This window comes from Jaculus jaculus, chromosome 15, assembly GCF_020740685.1.
Source record: "Jaculus jaculus isolate mJacJac1 chromosome 15, mJacJac1.mat.Y.cur, whole genome shotgun sequence".
NCBI classification, from domain to species: domain Eukaryota; kingdom Metazoa; phylum Chordata; class Mammalia; order Rodentia; family Dipodidae; genus Jaculus; species Jaculus jaculus.
In genome coordinates, this window is record NC_059116.1 from 21871189 (window position 1) to 21894177 (window position 22989).

General features: G+C 42.6%; 1 protein-coding gene across 1 annotated transcript in view; it reads left to right on the forward strand.

Moving 5' to 3' along the window:
• Greb1l (GREB1 like retinoic acid receptor coactivator) overlaps nt 1–22989 on the forward strand; it is a 296540-nt gene that overhangs the window by 146792 nt on the left and 126759 nt on the right. Inside the window, exons 3-4 of the mRNA XM_045135088.1 lie at nt 10641–10800; nt 10976–11173. Coding sequence (XP_044991023.1) covers nt 10644–10800; nt 10976–11173 — 355 coding nt within the window. The 5' untranslated portion in view covers nt 10641–10643. The remainder of the gene's footprint in view (nt 1–10640; nt 10801–10975; nt 11174–22989) is intronic.

Genomic DNA, 22989 nt, shown 5'->3' on the forward strand with positions numbered 1-22989 from the left:
AGAGGTTAAGGCGTTTGCCTGCAAAGCCAAAGGACCCTGGTTGGATCCCCTAGGACCCACGTTAGCTAGGTGCACAAGGGGGCGCACGCGTCTGAAGTTTGTTTGCAATGGCTGGAGGCCCTGGCACATCCATTCTCTCTCTCTCTCTTTCTCTCCCTCTTTTTCTGTCAAATAAATAAAGAAATAAAAATAATTTTAAAAAAATATTCATCTGCCGGTGTGGTAGCACATGCCTTTAATGCCAGCACTCGGGAAGCATAATAAGTAGGAGGATCGCCATGAGTTTGAGGCCACGCTGAGACTACATAGTGAATTCCAGGTCAGCCTGTGCTAAAGCGAGACCCTACCTTGAAAAAAAAAAATATATATATATATATATATTCATTCATTGCAGCTGGAAAGATGGCTTAGTGGTCAAGGTGCTTGCCTGAAAACCCAAAGGACCCAGGTTCAATTCCCCATGACCCACATAAGGCAAGCTGAGGTAGGCCATGAGTTCTAGCCCAGCCTGGGCTTACAAAGCGATTTCCAGGTCTGTCTGGGCTAGAGTGAGACCTTGCCTCAAAAAAAAACCAAAACAATAAAAACTAAAAATAAATAAATAAATGGGGCTGGAGAGCTAGCTCAATGGTTAAGAGTGCTTCCTGCCCAAGCATGAGAGCCTCCTTAGACCATTCAAGTTTGATGCTCAAGACCCACATAAACAGCTGGGGATGGCCACACATCTGGAACTCCCTGCCCTGCAGGGGTTCACAAAAAAAAAAAAAAAAAAAAAAAAGGCAAGCTCCAGAATCAGCAAGAGACTCTGGCTCAAGGAAGAATGGGTGGGAAAACAGCAAAGGGGTACACCGACAGCCCCATCTTTCCACCATGGGCAAGGGCACCCTGCTGCAGGTGAGTGTACAGGGAGCCACCCGAGTGCCTACACATGCACACACCACATCACACCCATACATGCAAAAAAAGTTTATTAATCTAATCAGATAAAATTAATTTCAAGGGCTGGAGAGATGGCGTAGCGGTTAAGCGCTTGCCTGTGAAGCCTAAGGACCCCGGTTTGAGGCTCGGTTCCCCAGGTCCCACGTTAGCCAGATGCACAAGGGGGCGCACGCATCTGGAGTTCGTTTGCAGAGGCTGGAAGCCCTGGCGCGCCCATTCTCTCTCTCTCCCTCTATCTGTCTTTCTGTGTGTGTCTCTCTCAAATAAATAAATAAAAATTTAAAAAAAAATTAATTTCAAGACAAAAATACCTACATATAAAAATACACACTCCACCAATGGAAAGTACCACCTTTACTATTATAACCTTTCTTCTTTTCTTTTTTTTTCTTTTTCTTGCTATTATTATAGGTCAGGCTGGACTTGAACTCATGATCTTCCTGCCTCAGCCTCCAGAGGTGCTGGGATTACAAGGGTGCCTCACTACACTCAGACGCTCTCACACTTGTTTTCTGTTTTAAACAGCATCTTTTAGCAGAGAAAATATGGACTTCTGGGGTTTTAATTTGAATCTTAAGTCAAAAACTGAATGAGGGCTGGAGAGATGGCTTAGCGGTTAAGTGCTTGCCTATGAAGCCTGAGGACCCCGGTTCAAGGCTGGATTCTCCAGGACCCACATTAGACAGATGCACAAGGGGGCGCAAGCGTCTGGGGTTCATTTGCAGTGGCTGGAGGCTCTGGCGCACCCATTCTCTCTCTCTCTCTGCCTCTTAATCTGTCTGTCACTCTCAAATAAATAAATAACTAAGCAAAAATAAATTAAAAAAACCTGAAACTAGATCCATTGATTACAATGTGGACCTGGCCCCCACTCTGATGCTGCTTGTACCCTTGGCTTTCATTGTTCAGGTTGTCCTTTGATCCTGTAAGCAGACGTTCCTGGAGAGGGTTTCCATGGCTCACTGCATCCTTCCACGGGGATATTTTCTAGGTAGTATGGGCTTCATTCATATAGTCTCACTGGGGAGACCAGTGTCTTGTTGCCTCACCTGACATGGTGCTAAGCTTGATTAATCAATCAAGAAATGACTGGGGGCTGGAGAGATGGCTCAGTGGTTAAGCACTTGCCTGTGAAGCCTAAGGACCCTGGTTTGGGACTTGATTCCCCAGGACCCATGTAAGCCAGATGCACAAGGTGGTGCATGCATCTGGAGTTTGTTTGCAGTGGCTGGAGGCCCTGGTGCACCCCTTTTCTCTCTCTCTCTCTTTCTCTCAAATAAATAAATAAATAAAAATTTAAAATAAAAAGAAATTACTTTGCTTTCCATTATAAAATGCCACCATCGATTTGTTTCAGTTGCTGTTGTTTTGTTTTGTTGTTGGAGGCTGGGTCTCACTCTGACCCACGCTGACCTTGAACTCAATAGCGATCCTCCTACCTCAGCCTCCCAAGTGCTGGGATTATAGGCATGAGCCACTCTACCCAGCTTCCCAACCATCATTTCGCCAACCATCATTGCCTGCATGAATATTTCACTACTAGTTGCTAGGTGGTCATTTTATAGAACTATTATTCCTTGCACATTTTAAATGTATCTCATTATTTATTTATTTATTTGAGAGAGAGAAAGAATGAGTGCACCAGGGCCTCTAGCCACTGCAAACAAACTCCAGACGCAGGTACTACCTTGTGCATCTGGTTTACATGGGTTCTGGGAAATTGAACCTTAGGTCTTAGGTCTTGGGTCTTCTCAGGCAAGTGCCTTAACCGTTAAACCATTTCTCCAGCCTCCTTTGCGCATTAATCAACTGTAATTCTTCGTTAAAAAAAAAAAAAAAAAAAAACACTTCCGGGCGTGGAGAGATGGCTAAGTAGTTAAATACACTAGCTTGCAAAATCTGAAAGCCTAGGTTCCATTCCCCAGTTCCTATGGAAAGCCAGATGCACAAAGTAATGCATGCATCTGGAGTTCAATTGCAGTGGCAAGAAACTCTGACATGCACCCATTCTCCCTCTCTCTCTCTCCCTCCCTCTCTCTCTCCCTCCCTCTCTCTCTCCCTCCCTCTCTCTCTCTCTCTCTCTCTCTCTCTCTCTCTCTGCTTACAAATAATTTTTAGAAGATTATTTATTTATTTGTTTACTAGAGACAGAAAGAGAGAGAGAGAGAGAGAGAATGGGCATGCCAGAGCTTCCAGCCACTGAAACAAACTCCAGAAACAGGCGCCACCTTGTGCATCTGGCTTACGTGGGACCTGGAGAATTGAACCTGGATCCTTAGGCTTCACAGGCATGTGCCTTAACTGCTAAGCTGTCTCTCCTGCCCTAAATAAATATTTCTTTTAAAAAAAGGAAAGAAGCCGGGTGTGGTGACGCATGCCTTTAATCCTAGCTGGGGAGGCAGAGGTAGAAGAATCTCCATGAGTTCAAGGCCACCCTGAGACGACATAGTGAATTCCAGTTCAGCCTGAGCTACCTCAAAAAAATAAATAAATAGGGTTGGAGAGATGGCTTAGCGGTTAAGTGCTTGCCTGTGAAGCCTAAGGATCCCGGTTCGAGGCTCGGTTCCCCAGGTCCCACATTAGCCAGATGCACAAGGGGGCGCACACATCTGGAGTTCGTTTGCAGAGGCTGGAAGCCCTGGCGCGCCCATTCTCTCTCTCCCTCTATCTGTCTTTCTCTCTGTGTCTGTCGCTCTCAAATAAAAAAAATAATAAAATAAATAAAATAAAATAAAATAAAAATAAAAAAGGGACGAAAATCACTCCCCAACAGCCAAAGTAACTTTAAAAGTAGAAGAGCTTTTACTAAGAAGATGCCACCTTCCTTCCTTCCTTCTTCTAGTAATGTTCAGTCAATTGTGTGCTTTGTTTTTCTTTTTGTTTCATTTGGTGTTTCTTTTTCTAACAAGAGGTCCCTTTTTCTTCTTGAGTAGCAAAATGAACTCATGAGTTTTCATATTTAAAATAGACTTCTGCGGACTGCCTGTGTGACCTTTTATCTCCAGTCGTTCACCCATGGGATCAGTCAGTACGGTTTTTTGTTGTTGTTTTTTTGTGTGCGTCTCTTCCTTTTCTTATTTACAAGGGAAAAGAGGAATGGACAGGCCTAGAAGCAGCAGCTGGTGCTCATTTCCCACGCCGTGTTCTTCTCACCCAACCAGAAGTAAAAGCTGCCTCTTGGCTCCCATCCCCCTTCCTCAGTCTTCCTTTCTGTGAGAAAAGGGGAAAGGCAGGCGGAAGAGCATCTTGGGGGTTTGTGGATGGCTCCCCTCTGCACTTTGAGCAATCAGTGGTGCAGAGTCTGTGTCGTTTACAGTTCCTCGCTGCCCGAGAGTATCTCAGAGTCTGTAGCACCCCATCAAAACAGTAAACAAAATATGTCTGCTTGTAATTTTATAAGAAAAATATGGAAAAAAAATATTATGCAAGCTCAAAAATAAGGTGTCAGCCAATACATAAAAAATGTCATTAAGGAGCTGGAGAGATGGCTTAGTGGTTAAGGCGCTTGTCTGCAAAGCCAAAAGGACCCACCTTTGACTCTCCAGTACCCACATAAGCCAGAGGCACAAGGGGTGCATGCATCTGGAGTTCATTAGCAGTGGCTGGAGGCTCTGGCCCATTCTCACTCTTTCCTTGCTTATTTCTCTCTCTCTCAAATAAATAAAGAAAAAAAAAATACTTAAAAAGAAAGTCATTGAGAAATCATGTCCTTTTTACATGTTACAATTGATTTACTACCTAATTCTGGAGAATATTTCTCCAACCAAAGTCGTTTATGCCCAGTAGCAATTATTCAGGTAGTATTGTGTGTCAGGCATTGAGGTCTCAAATTCAGAGGAAAGGAAGGCTGGGCAGTCTCTGTGGGCAATGTGAACAATTTCAGCGACCTAATTATTACAGCATCAGGTTTATATGTTTATTTTTATTTATTTGACAGAGGGGGAGAGAGAGAGAATAGGCACGCCAGGGCCTCCAGCCACTGCAAACGACGTACTTCAGATGCGTGCGCCCCCTTGTGCATCTGGCTAACGTGGGTCCTGGGGAATCGAACCTGGGTCCTTTGGCTTTGCAGGCAAACACCTTAACTGCTAAGCCATCCCTCCAACCCCACAGTGATGTTTAGAATATACTACACACACACACACACACACACAGAAGTGCGCATGCACACACACACACACACAGGCTTTCTTTGGGCTCCATACCCATCTTTCGGTAACATTGGGCTGTCAAGGGCAAATCTCCACAGTTGGTGTTAAAGAAACCCTGAGTTAGTTCCGTGACCCCATTAGCAGTGTTTTTATTCGTTTTTCTAAGGCAGGGTCTCTCTAGCCTGGGCTGGCCTGGAACTCATTCTATAGCACAGGCTGGCCTCATACTTGCTCGGATTAAAGGAAACACCTACCACACCTCTCTGGCTCCTTTTATTAGTTTTTAAAATGCCCAGTTTGGGGCTGGAGAGATGGCTTGGTGGTTTAGGCACTTGACTGCAAAGCCAAAGGACCCACATAAGCCAGATGCACAAGGTGATGCATGCGTCTGGAGCTCGTTTGCAGTGGCTGGAAGCCCTGCTAGGCCCGTTCTCCCCTCCCCCCCAAATAAATAAATGAAGTATTTTTTTAAATAAAATGCCCACTTTGGAATACAGACGCTATTTTTACTCTACTAAGTCAGCACAGAGAATGGATACTTCCCTCATCTTCACTTTGATTCTTTTAAAAAATATATTTTATTGGGCTGGAGAGATGGCTTAACGGTTAAGGCACATGCCTGCAAAGCCAAAGAACTCATGTTCAATTCCCCAGGACCCATGTTAGCCAGATGCACAAGGGGGCGCATTCCTCTGGAGTTTGTTTGCAGTGGCTAGGGGCCCTGGTGCACCTATTCTCTCTTTCTCCCTATTTCTCTATCATAAAATAAATAAATAAAATATAAAATATTATATATATATATATATATATATTTAAAGACAGAGAAAGAATGGGTGTGCCAGGGCCTCTACCCACTACAAATAAACTCCAGATACATGCACCGCTTTGTACATCTGGCTAAAGGGGTCCTGGGGAATTGAACCTGGGTTCTCTGTCTTTGCAGGCAAACACCTTAATCGCTAAGCCATCCCTCCAACCCACTTACCATTTTTGGTTCTGTTATTTCTTTTTTTTTTCTGAGGTAGGGTCTCACTCTGGTCCAAGCTGACCTGGAATTAACTCTGTCATCTCAGGGTGGCCTTGAACTCATGGCAATCCTCCTACCTCTGCCTCCCGAGTGCTGGGATTAAAGGCATGCGCCACCACGCTGGGCTTTTTCCACTTACCATTTTTAATTGGATACCATATATACACTCGTTTTCATTAGATAATGTATATTTCAGGTATGTACTCCTTATAAGAAAGGAAAGTAGTTACACATTAATAAAAATATTTCAGCCAGCCATGGTGGCGCATGCCTTTAATCCCCGCACTCAGGAGGCAGAGGTAAGAGGATAGTTCAAGGCCACCCTGAGACTCCATAGTGAATTCCAGGTCAGCCTGGGCTAGAGTGAGACCCTACCTTGAAAAACCAACTAAATAAAAAAAAAAATAAAAGAAGTTGGTTTTTAAATCCATGGCAATCAGTTTTTTTTTAATTACTTATTATGAGAAAAGTTGTCAAATAGGATCCTGATTTTTTCCTCTGAATCATAGGAATATCTAATAAAGTTTTGACAAACCCAGACATGATGGATATACTGTATGCTGCTCACTGTTATCGGGAACTATTTACTTCCTTTGCTGTATTTTGACAGCTCAGAGGCACCGCAATCTCCTTGAATGCCAGCCTGGGAAAGCTGGCATGGTCCCGTACCATGCACAGCCTTCATAGGCTGCTAGTGGACACACTGGATCCTGGTTTCCTATCATGATGAGCTCTGAGGGACTCCCTCCAGGGAATCGATATGACACGGCCTTCCAGATAACATTAAAATTGACCCCTTTCCTTAATGCAGGGGGTGGAGCTAAGCTGTTCTCAAAATCATCTGTCCTGGAATGAGACTCACACGGTTGAACCTATCTGTTAGAGTACAGGACTTGTCATCACGTGACTGGGTGCTGAGTCATTGACTGGCGATAGAGGAAAGGTTATCCAGCATCTCTGTACTTTAAATTGTGTTGGTTTTGTTTTTTATTCAGTGAAGTAGAAAGGGGTCATACCTACTTCTGAATTCAGAGGATTGGATCCTTTTTTAAAAATATTTTTTATTTTTTGAATTTTTGAGGCAGGCTTGGCCTGGAATTCACTGTGGAGTCTCAAACTGATCTCAAACTCACAGCGTGCTTCCTCCCTTAGCCTCCTAAGTGCAGGGATTGAAGGCATGTACCACCACGACTGGGTTAAATCATTTTTATGAAGTACTAAATAGACTATCTAACCTGATAATTCTCAAACTTGGGGAGATGGTTCAGTGATTAAAGGTGCTTGTTTGCAAAGCCTGATGGCTCAGGTTCATATCCCCAGTACCCACGTAAAGCCAGATGCACAAAGTAACACATAGATCTGGAGCCCATTTGCATTGGCAAGTGACCTGGCACACCCATAATTTCTCTCTCAATAAATAAATAAATAAAATATTTTTTAAAAAAATTTTTTATTGACAGCTTCCATACTTATAGACAATAAACCATGATAATTCCCTACCCTGCCATATTTTCCCCTTCACAAATCCACACTCCATCATATCCCCTCCCTCTTCCCATTAGCCTCTCTTTTATTTTGATGTCATTTTCTTTTCCTCCATGCATGTGTGAAGGTATTGCTAGGCACTGTGAGGTATGAATATTGAGGCCAATTTCCGTCTGGACATTGCATTCTGAGCTGTCCGACTCTTCCTTTGGCTCTTCCATTCTTTCCACCTCCTCTTCTACAATGGACCATGAGCCTTGGAAGGTGTGATAGAGATGTTTCAGTGCTCTGTCTTCGTAGAATTATGGTGTCTTTTGGGTCATCCTAGGGGTCACCGCCATCTGTAAAAAGAAGCTTCTCTAACCAAAAGTGAGTGTAGCATTAATATATGGATATGAACATTAAGTAAAAGGCTTACAGGGCAGTTTGGTGGACATAATATATGCATTTAGCCAAACAAGAGCAGGCATTACACTCCTAATGCTCATGCCCTCCCCTACCCCCAGCTCCCACCCCCAGGCTTTTGATCAGGCTTCTAGTACCAGGCATGTATTCCCTCCCATTGAATGGGTCTCCAGTCCAATTAGAGAGCAGTTGGTTTCCCCCATAGCAGAATGCCACTATTGCACCCATTGGCTCATTTGACCTGTCTGGCCATACTTGAGGTTTGCAGTGTCCACTGTTTTCACCATTGATGGATTCTGTCTCCTTTAGGGCTGTATACAGTACAGTTTTTCCACCTTTCTGTCAGCTGGTCTACAGGGAAGAGGTTTTCAGCTCAGCCCCACTTTGAGTTATCAGTGACCTTGCAGCCTAGGCATGTGGAATCTTCAGCAATATTAAAATTTGTTTTAAAAGTTATTGAAACCAACCCTGAAGTTTTGTCTACATAGATACATGTATTATCAATTAAAACTGAGCAACATTATAAATATTTATTTTTTAAGTTAACAATAAAGAGTTCACTATACATTAACATGTTTTGTGAAAATAACATTAGTTCTTTTTTAATTAGCATACAAAGTAATGGCTTTCAGTGTGGCTTTTTCTTTTTTAACAAATATTTTCATTTATTTATTTGAGAGACAGAAAGAGAGGGAGAGAATGGGCGCGCCAGGGTCCTTTAGCTGCGGCAAACACTTATGCGTCTGGCTTTACGTGGGTTCTGGGGAACCGAACCTGGATCCTTTGGCTTTGCAGGCAAGCACCTTAACCACTAAGCCACCTCTCCAACCCTAGTGAGGCTTTTTCATACAAAGTCATTATACTTGGTTTTCATTCCCTCCCCCCACTTCCTTCTTTCATCCCTTCCGCCCTGCCTGGTCTCCTTCCTCCCTGTAAATAGTTCCCTCGACTCTTGCTACATGTGTTCTCTTACCCTCTCTTTTTCTCAGAATAGTTTTTCTGTTTGGAATCAAAGTTACAACAGTAGCCTATCTGCTTCTTCACTAAGTCTCTTATGGCATCACACTTCATGCACATTCTGGAAAATTCTATGTGCATAGGAAAGAATTAATTTTTTTAAAGCAAGTATAGGGGCTGGAGAGATGGCTTAACAGTTAAGGCATTTGCCTGCAAAGCCAAAAAGGACCCTGGTTCGATTCCCCAGGACCCACATAAGCCAGATGCACAAGGTGGCTCGTGCATCTGGAGTTCGTATGCAATAGCTGGAGGCCCTGGTGCACCCATTTTCTCCCTCCCTCCCTCCCTCCCTCCCTCTCTCTCTCTCTCTCTCTCTCTCTCTCTGCCTCTTTCTCTCATGTAAATAAATAAAAATAGAATATTAAAAAAGCAAGTATATTCTCTAGTAATCATTTAAAAATATTTTTACTTCATGGGCCCTGAAAGAGTCTTGGGGCCCCTGCACAATGTAAAAAATAACAGTTAATGGGCTGGAGAGGTGGCTTAGTGGTTAAGTGCTTGCCTGTGAAGCCTAAGGACCCCGGTTCGAGGCTCAACTCCCCAGGACCCACATTAGCCAGATGCACAAGGGGGCTCATGCATCTGGAGATTGTTTGCTATGGCTGAAGGTCCTGGCATACTCATTCTCTCTCTCTCTGTCTCACTATCTGCCTCTTTCTCTCTCTGTCTGTTGCTCTTAAATAAATAAATAAAAATAAACAAAAAAATTAAAAAATAATAATAACAGTTAACACCCAATACAATGTGATTATTTTGCTATACATGGAAATTTTTGTTACCAAAGAAATATTAGTGATGAGAAATATATTCTGTGGCTTCAAACTTATTATTTACTTTCTTCAAGGGCTCCAATGGAGATTGTAGTTCAGATAAGGCAAAAGAAGTATCTTTCAAATAAATAAATAGCATCATCACACAGATGAGTTCTTTGTGTTAAAGGACTCACATCTTGCCTTTAGGAGTTGTTAAAGATATTATCATAAGACTTTGTTTTGTTTTTATATGAGTCTTTTTTTTCTCCCTCTAGAGTAACCTATCTTAAACAGAATGGTAATTATATATTTGCTCTGGAGTCCTGACAGAGCTGATAGGGATGGTGCTAGCTCACCAGTTGTAAGAAAGTATGGTTTCCCCAGTTTAGGCTTCATGATTGATAGGATAATCTATCTTTACTGGTTGGAGAGTCTTGACCTAAAATATTAATTATTACTGAATTCTTTTGACACAAAATTGTCTAAAGGGCCTTTTTTTTTTTTTTTTTCAAGGTAGGGTCTCAGTCTAGCTCAGGCTGACCTGGAATTCACTATGCAGCCTCAGGGTGGCCTCAAACTCACAGCAGTGATCCTCCTGCCTCTGCCTCCCGAGTGCTGGGATTAAAGGCGTGCGCCACCACACCCGGCTTAAAGGGATTTTGTTTAAATGGGTTTGGACTATAAAGACCAAAACAGAAGCAGTAGGATAGGAGATAACTTACTGGCTATCTCAAGAGTATATTTCGTTTAACTTACATCATAATAAGATACATACATTTGCTATATGTGAATGTTTAGGAGATAAACTTATTATTAAATCACTTTTTCTTTCTCCTCTTTTTCTTTGGGGTTTGCTGGTCCCAGACCATGGGGAACTCATATGCAGGGCAACTGAAATCGGCTCGATTTGAGGAAGCCCTCCACAACTCCATAGAAGCTTCCCTCAGATGTAGTAGTGTGGTACCACGGCCCATTTTTTCCCAGCTGTACTTGGACCCTGACCAGCACCCTTTCTCGTCCGCAGGTAACTTTCTCAATCCCATACATTTCTAGATTCTTTTTTAAAGTGGAAATTCTGAATCCTAGGAAAATACTAGTCTCCTTGTCCTCAAATACATCTTTCAGAATTATGACTTTTTTTCTTGTGACTCTGTCTCCAGACGTCTTTTTAAATCTGCTATGATTTCTTTGCTTACCAGATGTCAAACCCAAGGTGGAGGATCTGGATAAAGATCTGGTTCACCGCTATACCCAAAATGGCAGTCTAGATTTTTCTAACAATCTAGCAGTTAATGACATGGAAGATGACGAAGATGATGAAGAAATGTCTGATTCCAACAGCCCCCCAATTCCCTATTCACAAAAACCTGCCCCAGAAGGATCTTGCACTACAGATGGTGAGTTTTGTTACCTGTCCAAAACTGTCCCTCTAATAGTCTCTGGCCTGTTGCCAGTCATTCCACGCGGCGTTCAGGGCCATAGACTGGTAATGATGAAACAAAAGTGATTACATTACGTTCTCGTTCCCGTTATCTCCTATGATGTCACAGCAGGCTGCCTATAAGAAGCACAAAGATAAGCCAGGCATGGTGGCACACGCCTTTAATCCCATCACTTGGCAAGCCAAGGTTGGAGGATCTCTGTGAGTTTGAGGCCAGTCTGAGAGTGAATTCCAAGTCAACCTGGGCTACAGAAAGACCCTACCTTGAAAACCAAAATCAATAAATAAACAATAAAAGAAACACAAGTATCACTCTATTTCATAGAAGAAGGAAGTGAGATTCACAACTGAAGAACTTTGTTAGGTCAAGGAAGTTTTTCCTATCTGTGTACTTTCTGGCAGAATGCTACTATCCTAGGAGGTGTGTGTATGTGTGTATGTGTCTGTCTGTCTGTCTGTCCTCATTCTCCTTTCTCTTTCACTTCCATATAATAATAGGGATACTGGGTGCCTTTTCTTTCCCTTTTATATTTATTTTGAATATTCACCCAGTGTAGAAGTAAAAAAAAAAATCCTTGTAAGTATTATAAATGTAAAAATTTGTCTACACAAGATAAAATTTAAAGTTTGATGATCTTATTTATTCATATGAACCTTCTCTCCTACCAAGTTTTAAAACACACTTTCAATAAGAAAACCACAGTTGGGCTGGAGAGATGGCTTAGCGGTTAAGCGCTTGCCTGTGAAGCCTAAGGACCCCAGTTCGAGGCTTGGTTCCCCAGGTCCCACGTTAGCCAGATGCACAAGGGGGCGCATGCGTCTGGAGTTCGTTTGCAGAGGCTGGAAGCCCTGGCGCGCCCATTCTCTCTCTCCCCCTCTGTCTTTCTCTCTGTGTCTGTCATTCTCAAATAAATAAATAAATAAAATTTAAAAAAAAACCAAAAAAAAAAAAGAAATTGAATTTCTTTCTAAAAAAAAAAAAAGAAGAAAACCACAGTTTCTAATAAGTTCAGTGTTTTGTGGTTTTAGTGACATCACTTTAAATTCCACTTTCTTCCTTCCATTTAGTTGCTTTTTTGTCCCATCCAACTACTAACCAGGCCCGATACTGCTTAGCTTGTGAGATCAGATGAGATCAGGTACCTTTAGGGTAGTATGGCCCTAGACATTAGTTGCTATTTTCCGGTTGTCAACCTAATTAGTATGTGGTTTGGTTTGGTTTTCTTTTTTCTTTCTTTCTTTCTTTTTTTTTTTTTGGTTTTATTTTGTTTTCCGAGGTAGGGTCTCACTGTAGCCCAGGCTGACCTGGAATTCACTATGTAGTCTCAGGGTGGCCTTGAACTCACAGCGATCCTCCTACCTCTGCCTCCCTAGTGTTGGGATTAAAGGCACGCACCACCACGCCCAGTTCAGATTAGCATGAATGTGACATTTATACATTGATCTGGGTGTTGTCAGTGCATGAGACCATTGAGGAGACATGAGGAGGGGAAGAAAAAGGAGATGATCTCAGGACAGTCTCCTTCCAAAGCTTGAAGAACAGATAATTTGGGATTAAACTAAAGATTCAAATATCCAAAACCTGATAAATGGCTGGCATTGTTTGGGAATTTTATTGTCTCTTAACCCTCCCTCCACCCCCAGAATCTGATAACCAGCAAAGGGGTCAAAAATCCTCTACCTAGAGGATAAAGAGGCCCCAGTGATTCTCCTAGTAGCTTGTCTGTACCTGACGCACTACAGGTTGTCTTGGAATTTTTTTATTTTTAATTTAATTTAATTTTATTTTTGAGGTCAGGTCTCGCTCTAGCCCAGGCTGAACTGGAATTCATTATGTAGTCTCAGGGTGGCCTCGAACTCAAACTCACAGTGATCCTCCTACCTCTGCTTCCTAGAGGGCTGGGCTTAATTAAAGGCTTGTGCCACCACACCCGGCAGGAAATGGTTCTTTAAGTCAGGTTTTCCTATAGCACATCGGTCCTTGTGGATTTGTTTCCACTTATGACTGCTTCCTTCTGCCTACACTTGATATATATTGATTTATCCATTATTGGTCCAGTACAAGCGTTTAAACTTGTGGAGATGTGGAAGGTGACTAGCATTTTGCCTCTGCCTACTTGCTGTATATATCCATTGGATGCCTTTTATGTAATTAGCAATCAACTCATCAATGAACCAACTAGAAATTGAATGGTGCTTAAAATGTTGAAGTCTCATCCAGAATATTAAATGTGACAGTTAAATAGAATCTAAATCAAAACTTCAGAGGATCATTTTGAAATAATCAAATTTTTTCTGCCATAAGATGGAAGAGCAGTTTCTCTATCTCTCTGGGCCTTTGGTTGAAGTATTTGGCAGTGGTATTATTTATAACCAGGTGTGAAGAGGTGTTTAGTAGCCATCAAGATATAAACACAAAGCCCGGTGTGGTGGCACATGCCTTTAATCCCAGCATTTGGAAGGCAGGGGTAAGAGCTCGAGGCCACCCTGAGAGACTACATGGTGAATTCCAGGTCAGCCTGGGTAGAGCAAAACACTACCTCAAAAAAAAATCATACATATATATACACATACATACATAAATACATATATACACACACACTCTGATCTGTAGATAACAAGTATTTCTAAAAGTTTAAAACATGAGAAGTACTCATGAAGGGTAATAGTTTGATTAAAGGTAAAAGGCATGTGGTTTTTCTGAGAACGAAGGACTGTCCCATCAAGGAAGAAGATTCACAATCCATGACCATCAGAAAAATACTAGCTCAAAGTCCTAGCCCTCCACCAGCAACTTTAGGTTCATACACTTACTGGCCATTGTTCAAGTACCCTTTATTTTATTTTATTTTTTTGGTTTTTCGAGGTAGGGTCTCACTCTGGTCCAGGCTGACCTGGAATTAACTCTGTAGTCTCAGGGTGGCCTTGAACTCACGGCGATCCTCCTACCTCTGCCTCCCGAGTGCTGGGATTAAAGGCATGCGCCACCACGCCCGGCTCAAGTACCCTTTTTAATTCACGCATGAGATGGCATTTAAAATATTTCATAGTTCAAACAAGTGCCTGTAAGTGCTGCTGAGCCATCTCACCAGCCCCCCACCCCCAGTAAGTAGTGTGTATTTTATCTTTCAATGCGGCTTATTCCCAGAGAGTTCTAAGAATCTTCTTTCTCAAAGGGAGAACAACCTTTTAATTCTCACAAAAATTGCCTTGAGCCAGGTGTGGTGGCACACGCCTTTAATCCCAGCACTCAGGAGGCAGGGGTAGGAGGATTGCTGTGAGTTCGAGGCCACCCTGAGACTCCATAGTGAATTCCAGGTCAGCCTGAGCTAGTGACACCCTACCTCGAATACCAAAAAAAAAAAAAAAAGCATTGAAATAGGGTAATATAATGATTGCAAGGCCTTGTTTCAGCATGCCACCTTTTCTTCTTGGGAAATCCTCTGTTTACCTAAGGTTTAAAAAAAAAAAAAGGTAAAGCTATTTTTAGAGGTAATTTAGATAAGCAGATACTTAATACCTGATGGGCTGCTGGGGTTGCCCATTCAGATGTAAATTTTTCTTGCTAATTTCTTATGTAAATTATTGGAACAGTGTAGGTCCCTACCCTGCTGGGAGGCATTTGTCTCCAGGGGCGCAGGGCCACCAGATTTTTGACTCCAAATACTCCTGTCGTTTGTATTTACAGCTGTGTCAGTAAACTTGCCCTTCCCCCCACCTCCCCCTTTTATTTACACTCTCTAACCTTCAAGTTGGAGATAATTGGAGAATGCAGATCTCTTTCTATGAAGTGAAAACCTTTGGCTATTTTTTTGTAAGGAAATGCAGATGAAGTTTATAAAGAAAGGCCGTTGCTGTCACCCGTTGCTTTTTAAATTACAATCATTGCTTCTGCAGGACCTTGGTTTCAGGAGGGCACTTCATTATTATCCTCAGAAAAGTGAATGGTTTTGGAAGCAAGTTTGTAAAATAACTGAGTCATATACACACATCTTTCTTTGCTTGTGTATAGTAATCAGGCTTAGTTAGACCCTTCCTCGGGGCGCTCTGAGACCATCTTCTCAGGAGTGATTTCATCAGCCTTTCAGAATTACTTCAGATATAATTCAGGGACTTCCCTAAGGTTTCCTTTCACTTGCCTTAAGTTTTAGTTGAGATTTAATATATAGTCTTTTCTCGATTAATAGTCCGACATATTTGTAATAGTGGTAATAGAACTAATGGGATCTGTTGGTTTTGAAATAGAATCACTTTTTGTGGATTCTGTAACTATAGCCAGCCTTTTTTACAGGCATAGATTATGTTTATGTATTTTTAAAAAAAGGATAGTTGCCTGACGTGGTGGCACACGCCTTTAATCCCAGCACTCGGGAGACAGAGGTAGGAGGATCCCCATGAGTTTGAGGCCACCCTGAGACTACATAGTGAATTCCAGGTCAGCCTGGACCAGAGTGAGACCCTACCTCGAAAAAAAGAGAAAATTGGGCTGGAGAGATGGCTTAGCGGTTAAGCGCTTGCCTGTGAAGCCTAAGGACCCCGGTTCAAGGCTTGGATCCCCAGGTCCCACGTTAGCCAGATGCACAAGGGGGCGCACGCGTCTGGAGTTCGTTTGCAGAGGCTGGAAGCCCTGGCGCGCCCATTCTCTCTCTCTCCCTCTATCTGTCTTTCTCTCTGTCTGTCACTCTCAAATAAATAAATAAAAAATTTTCAAAAAAAAAGAAAAAATTAAAATAAATAAATAAAAACGGATGGAGCTGGAGGGATGGCTTAGCAGTTAAGGTGTTTGCCTGCAAAGCCAAAGAACCCAGGTTTGATTCCCCAGGACCACGTAAACCAGATGCATAAGGGGGGTGCATGTGTCTGGAGTTTGTTTGCAGTGGCTGGAAGCCCTGGCACACCCATTCTCTCTCCCTTTCTCAGTCAAATAAATAAATAAAATATTTTTTAAAAATTTAATAAATGGAGCTGGGCATGGTGGTGCACGCCTTTAATCCCAGCACTCGGGAGGCAGAGGTAGGAGGATTGCTGTGAGTTCAAAGCCATCCTGAGACTACATAGTGAATTCCAGGTCAGCCTGGACCAGAGTGAAACCCTACCTCGAGAAACCAAGAAATAAAAATTAAAATTAAAAAAATTAAAAAATGGATAAATATGGCTCTTAGCACATTTTTTGTTTCTTTCTTGGGAAAGCCCAATTAATTAGCTGTGCTGAACCTTGGCAACAAGGCTTGGTGGAAACAAATGTTTTCAGTAAAACACTAGAGCCTTGGCAGTTGGACTTTGAAATTCTCAGAATAACTGATTTTAGTAACTTTTCCTTGAATTTGTAACCATTTTTGGGGGGGGGGCCTTCAATAATTTCTTCCTGACCCCATTCTACACTGAGCATTGAGTTATTAAGTTTTCTTTCTCTCCCCACTGCTTTTTTTGTTTGTTTTGTTTTGGAGGCTGAGTCTCACTTCAGCCCATGATGACCAGAAACTTTCTCTCAAGCCTAGGCTCCAATTCATGGTGATCTTCCTACCTTAGCCACCCCCAGTGCGGGCATTAAAGGAGTTAACTAACACTCTAGGCTCCCTTCTCTTCTTAATTAACATTGCCTCTGTGGCTGGTGTTGGCAAGTAGAAGAAAGGTAAAAGCATGTTATTTTTATCAACTATACAGTATTGGGCCAGGTGTAGTGGCATACACCTTCGATCCCAGCACTCGGGAGGCAGAGGCAGGAGGATCGCCATGAGTTCAAGGCCACCCTGAGACTACATAGTGATTCCAGGTCTGCCTGAGCTAGAGTGCAACTCTACCTCAGAAAACAAAACAAAACAAAAATTCAATATTGGGCTGGAAAGATGGCTTAGTGTGGTTAAAGGGACTTGCTTGTAAAGCCAAGTGGCCGGGGTTCAATATCCCAGTACTCACTTTATTTTTTGTTCATTTTTATTTATTTATTTTGAGAGTGACAGAGAGAGAGAGAGAGAGAGAGAGAGAAAGAAAGAGGCAGATAGAGAGAGAGAATGGGCACGCCAGGGCTTCCAGCCACTGCAAACGAACTCCAGATGCATGTGCCCCCTTGTGCATCTGGCTAATGTGGGTCCTGGGGTATCGAGCCTCAACCGGGGTCCTTAGGCTTCACAGGCAAGCGCTTAACCACTAAGCCACCTCTCTAGCCGCCCAGTACTCACTTTAAAGCCAGACACGCAAAGTGGCAAAGATGATGTCTGGAGTTTGTTTTTTAGAGACTCTTTCTCTCTCTTTTACTCTCTCTTTCATAAATAAATTAAATATTCTTTTTTTTTTTTTTTGGTTTTTCGAGGTAAGGTTTCACTCTAGCCCAGGCTGACCTGGAATTCACTTTGGAGTCTCAGGGTGGCCTCGAACTCACGGCGATCCTCCTACCTCTGCCTCCCAAGTGCTGGGATTAAAGGCGTGTGCCACCACGCCCGGCTTTAAATATTCTTTTAAAACACAAATTTGTTGTTGTTGTTTGTTGAGGTAGGGTTTTGCCCTAGCCCAGGCTGGCCTGAAGTTCACTATATAGTTTCAGGGTGGCCTCAAACTCACAGTGATCCTCCTGTATTTTAAGAGCAGCTTTGAATTTATGGAAAATGAGAAAATAGTATAGTTACCATACACACACAATTTCTTTCATTAGCATCTTATCAGAGTAGGTATATTTCTTACAAGTCACCAGCCAATCACTGTTCATACATTTTTCATTCATTTTTGTAATCAAGCCGATGGTTTATTTTGGTTCCTAAGTTTTATCTGATGCCCTTTTCTGAGAAGGCCGGATCCTACCCAGCACACGACGTTAGATTTCACGCTTTCTCCTCTCGGATGGGAAAGGGCAACTGTTTTGAGTGATCACAGAAGACCATTGGAAGAAAGTCCCTGTTGGATTTCAGTGCTTTTCTCCTGATGAGGTAGAGACCATGGGTTTGGATGGAGATCACAGAGGTAGAGGGCAGTTTGTATCACCTTCATCAGTAGTACCAGCTAGCATATGACAGGGGGTGTTGAGCCTAGTTCCCTGAGGTAGTTTTGTCTCCTTTCTTCCCACTCTCCTTCTACTTTCTAAGCTGCAAAGGAGTGATCCAGCCACACAGCTGGAGTGTTTCACATCCTTAAGAGTGGAGTAGCTGCGTAAATTATTTCAGTCATTTCACCACATGGCGGCTCATCTATTCTCATTTATGAATTTGTTCAGTAACATTTATAGCATGGTAGATGTTTATGTTTTTTTTATTATAGTCAAGTACTATGTTATTTTTTTGTTTGTTTGTTTGCTTGTTCATAGGGTTCTGTTTTAGACTGGCAGTTCTTCCTGTTGGCTCTTATAAGCCTCTGTCTTTGTTGGGGCTGGGGTTGGGGTTTAGCATAAAATAGGATAAAGAAGTCTAGGCTCGGTGTGGTGGCGCACACCTTTAATCCCAGCACTCAGGAGGCAGAGGTAAAAGAATTGCCATGAGTTCGAGGCCAGCATGGGACTACAAAGTAAATTCCAGGTCAGCCTGGGATAGAGTGAGACCCTACCTGGAAAAATCAAATAAAGAAGGAGAAGGAGGAAGGAAGGAAGAGGAAGAAGAAGAAGAGAAGAAGAGCTACCAGTAGCAGTCTAGGGCTGAGGAGATTAAGGCACTTGCCTACAAAAACACACGACCAGAGTTCGATTTCCCAGTCACCACCCACGTAAAGTCAAATGCACAAAATGGTACAGGCATCTGTAGTTGTTTGCAGTGGCTAGAGACCCTCACATGTCTTTTCTCTCTCTCTCTCTCTCTCTCTCTCTCTCTCTCTCTCTCTCTCTCTCTCTGTGTGTGTGTGTATCTGCTGATTGCAAATAAATAAATACTCTAGAAAAACATCCTTCCAAAGCCTGCTGGCCTGGGTTCAACTCCCTAGCACCCACGTAAAGCTGGTCTGGCATTTGTTTGTAGCAGTAAGAAATAGTGGGGTGCGGGGCTGGAGAGATGGCTTAGCAGTTAAGGTGCAGGTCTGAGAAGCCTAAGGACACAGGTTTGATTCTCCAGGTCCCAAATAAACCAGATGCTCATAGTGGCACATGTGTCTGGAGTTTGTTTGCAGTGGCTAGAAGTCCTGGCGCGCCCATTCTCTCTCTCTCTCTGTCTCTGACTGTAATAAATAAATAAAAATAAAATATTAAAAAAAGAAATAATGGGGTGCACATGCACATATGCAGTCACACACATACACAGATGTGCCCATGGAAATAATAATTAATTTTTAAGTAAGTATGACTTTTGACCTGTAGGTTTCCTCAGGCCAAAAATGGGAAACCCCTTAAGGCCTATAATATTAGAAAATATCTGGGCTTCTTTTGCCATAGAAATACTATTTCTTCCATAGACAATCTTGTTTTCCTTTGGCATTCCCCACACTGTGCCTTCTCAGTTCTATCTATGTTTATTTAGCCCAAATCCAAAACTATGCACTCCACATCTTGCTTAAGAAATCTCATCAGAAATGTCACACTCAGGGCTGGAGAGATGGCTTGGAGGTTAAGGCATGTTGCAGTCCGGTTTGCATTGCTGGTAGAAATCACCCAACAAAGAGCAGCTTACAGGCTCGATGGGAAGCTCCACAATGGCAGGGGAAAACGATGGCATGAGCAGAGGGTGGATATCACCCCCTGGCCAACATAAGGTGGATCGTAGCAACAGGAGGGTGTGCCAAACACTGGCATGGGGAAACTGGCTATAACATCCATAAGCCCACCCCCAACAATACACTGCCTCCAGGAGACGTTAATTCCCAAATATCCATCAGCTGGGAACCTAGCATTCAGAACACCTAAGTTTATGGGGGACACCTAAATCAAACCACCACAAGGCATTTGCCTGTAAAGCCAAAGAACACCAATTTGATTCTCCAGGACCCACGTAAGCTAGATACACAAGGGGGTACATGTGTCTGGAGTTCCTTTGTAGCAGCTGGAAGCCCTGGTGCACCCATTTTCTCTCTCAGTTGCTCTCTCTCTCCCTCTCCCTCTTTCTCTTTCTCAAATAAATAAAATATATAGAAATGTCACACTCGAAGTGGCCTATAAGAACTTGACTATTTATTGATTGATTTATTTGACAGAGAAGATGGGCATGCCAGGGCCTCCAGCCACTGCAAACAAACTCCAGGGGTGTGTGCCCCTAGTGCATCTGGCTAATGTGGGTCCTAGGGAATCGAACCTGGGACCTTTGGCTTTGCAGGCAAACGCCTTAACCACTAAACCATCCCTCCAGCCCATTTCTTTTAAGGTGGATTTCTGTATGCTCTCCAGACTGGCCTCAAACTCATGGGTTCATGTGGTCCTCCTGCCTCAGATTTCCAAGTACTAGAATTATAGACATGTTGGTTACTAAGTACTGAAAGAGAAAGTGATCATGAGGGTTAAGGAGCTTCTAATGTGGAACCGAAGACCTAGGTTCTAGTGCAGTAAGTTCTGGCTTATAAATAAATACTTGACCTTGAGCCATTTGCTTAGCCTTTGTGGTCCCTTTTCCCATTTACATACTAAAGTGATCAGAATGGGTTAGTGTTCCCCCATCTTAGAGTAACAAACTTCTCTTTAAAACAAAATTATTTTCTGGGCTGGAGAGATGGCTTAGCAGTTAAGATGCTTGCCTGTGAAGCCTAAGGCCCAAGGTTCAATTCCCTAGTACCCATGTAAGCCACATAGATGCACAAGGTGGTGCGTGTGTCTGGAGTTTGTTTGCAGTAGCATGGAGGCCTTGGTGCACCCATTCTCTCTCTACTCCTTCTACCTCTTTCTCTCTGTCTCTCAAATACATAAGTAAACTATTCAAAACAGTATTTATTTATTTAGAGAGAGAGAGAATGGACACACCAGGGCTCTTACCACTGCAAACAAATTCCAGATGCATATGCCACTTTGGGCATCTGGCCTTATGTGGGTATTGAGGAATCAAACCTGGGCCATCAGTCATTGCAAGTAAAAATTTTTAACTTCTGAGCCATCTCTCCAGCCCTATATCATCTCAATAATAGTGTGTGCGTGTGTGTGTATGCATGCGTACGTGCACTTGTGTGCACATGCATGCTGCTGTGTGTCGATCTAGGTCTTTATGCATGTTAAGCAAACACTGTACCATTAAACTGCATCCCAAGTCCTAATTTTATAATTTGGATGAATTCACCTTGCATACATAGGCACATTAATAAATTTTGTAAAATTACTCTTGGTTTATCATGTGTTCCCTGAGCTTCCCATCTTTAATCCACAACCCATTATATGGGAAAAAAAAAAAAAAAAGCAGAATAGGGCTGGAGAGATGGCTTAATGGTTAAGGCATTTGCCTGTGAAGTCTAAGGACCCAGGTTCTATTCTCCAGGTCCCACACATGCCAGATGCACATGGTGGTGCTTGCGTCTGGAGCTTGTTGGCAGTGGCTAGAGGCCCTAGAGTGCCCATTCTCTCTCCCTCTCTCTCACTTTCTCCCTCTCTCCCCTCTGTCTCTAATAAATAAATAAATAAAAACAAATAATTTTTAAAAGTTAACAGTATATCAACACACGCAGCTAAAAATAGACAATTTAAAATTATATCATAGTCAAAACACCATTATGATATGGACTTTGTCTAAATGATCTGAGTTTATTTGATTGGTTTCCACTAACCCAAAACATATTGGAGGAAAGGTATTCAGACCACCCTAGGATATTAGAATCATCAATTTGTTTTTAGAAATTGATAATGATGTCTATTTAAATTTCACTTATAAAAGTTAATTTCACTTATAATTCCAACGTATCTCAGAATTACTTTCTGAATCTGAGAATCTATGCTAGCCACCTGTTGAGAAATGCGTTAAATGACCTTGAGGTTCTGTGTAACTCATGTTCTAAAAGAAACTGCAAATTGGTGCTAACTGTAGCTGCCATCTGGCCTCTTCTTTCTAATACAAAATGAATCGCAGTTGTAGAAAGGTTGTCTTGATACTTACTGACAGAAGCAACTCCCAGAGCATGCAGTTTCCTATTAACAGACCATCGCAATTTCTCACCCACGGCTCATCTGCACCATTCAGGCGGGCATTTTATGTTCTACCTCTTGCAGCAAGTCATACGTTTAACCAGGCTGCTACCTCTTAGGACAGATGTGTTTCTAAGTCAACCAGTAGTCCTTTCAGTACTTTGAAATGTCTCCTAGTTTAGTGTTTATAATTGGGTATAAAAGTCCACGTCTATCCCCAATAGTTTTCACTCTGAATCATAACTTCATAGCTTTCCATCTTTTCTTTCTTTTGGCTCTGATGATCAAAGCCAGTGCTTGCGTGGGCAAATTGTCTCTCGCTGAGCCACGTCCCCAGGCCCAACGTGCCCCTTTTGACACTGGGTCTCATTATGTAGCCCAGGCCTGCCTGGAACTCAGTTCTCCTGCCACCTCTCCCAAGTGATGGGACTATAAGCGTTCTCCACTACACCCAGCTCTTCACTTTTCTTTTTCCACGTTGAATAGTGGGAGCTACACTGCTTCTTGTATGACAGACTTTCCACGTCTTCTGTCACTGAACATTACTGGGCTCATGTCACCTCGGACAAGTTCTCTGCTTTCTGGAGACTCAGTTTCCCTATCTATGAAAAGGAGATAGTGGCCAAGTGTGGTGGCGCACGTCTTTAATCCCAGCACTTGGGAGGCAGAGGTAGGAGGATTACCATGAGTTCAAGGCCACCCTGAGACTACATAGTGAATTCCAGGTCAGCCTGAGCTACAGTGAGACCCTACCTGAAAAAAAAAAAAAG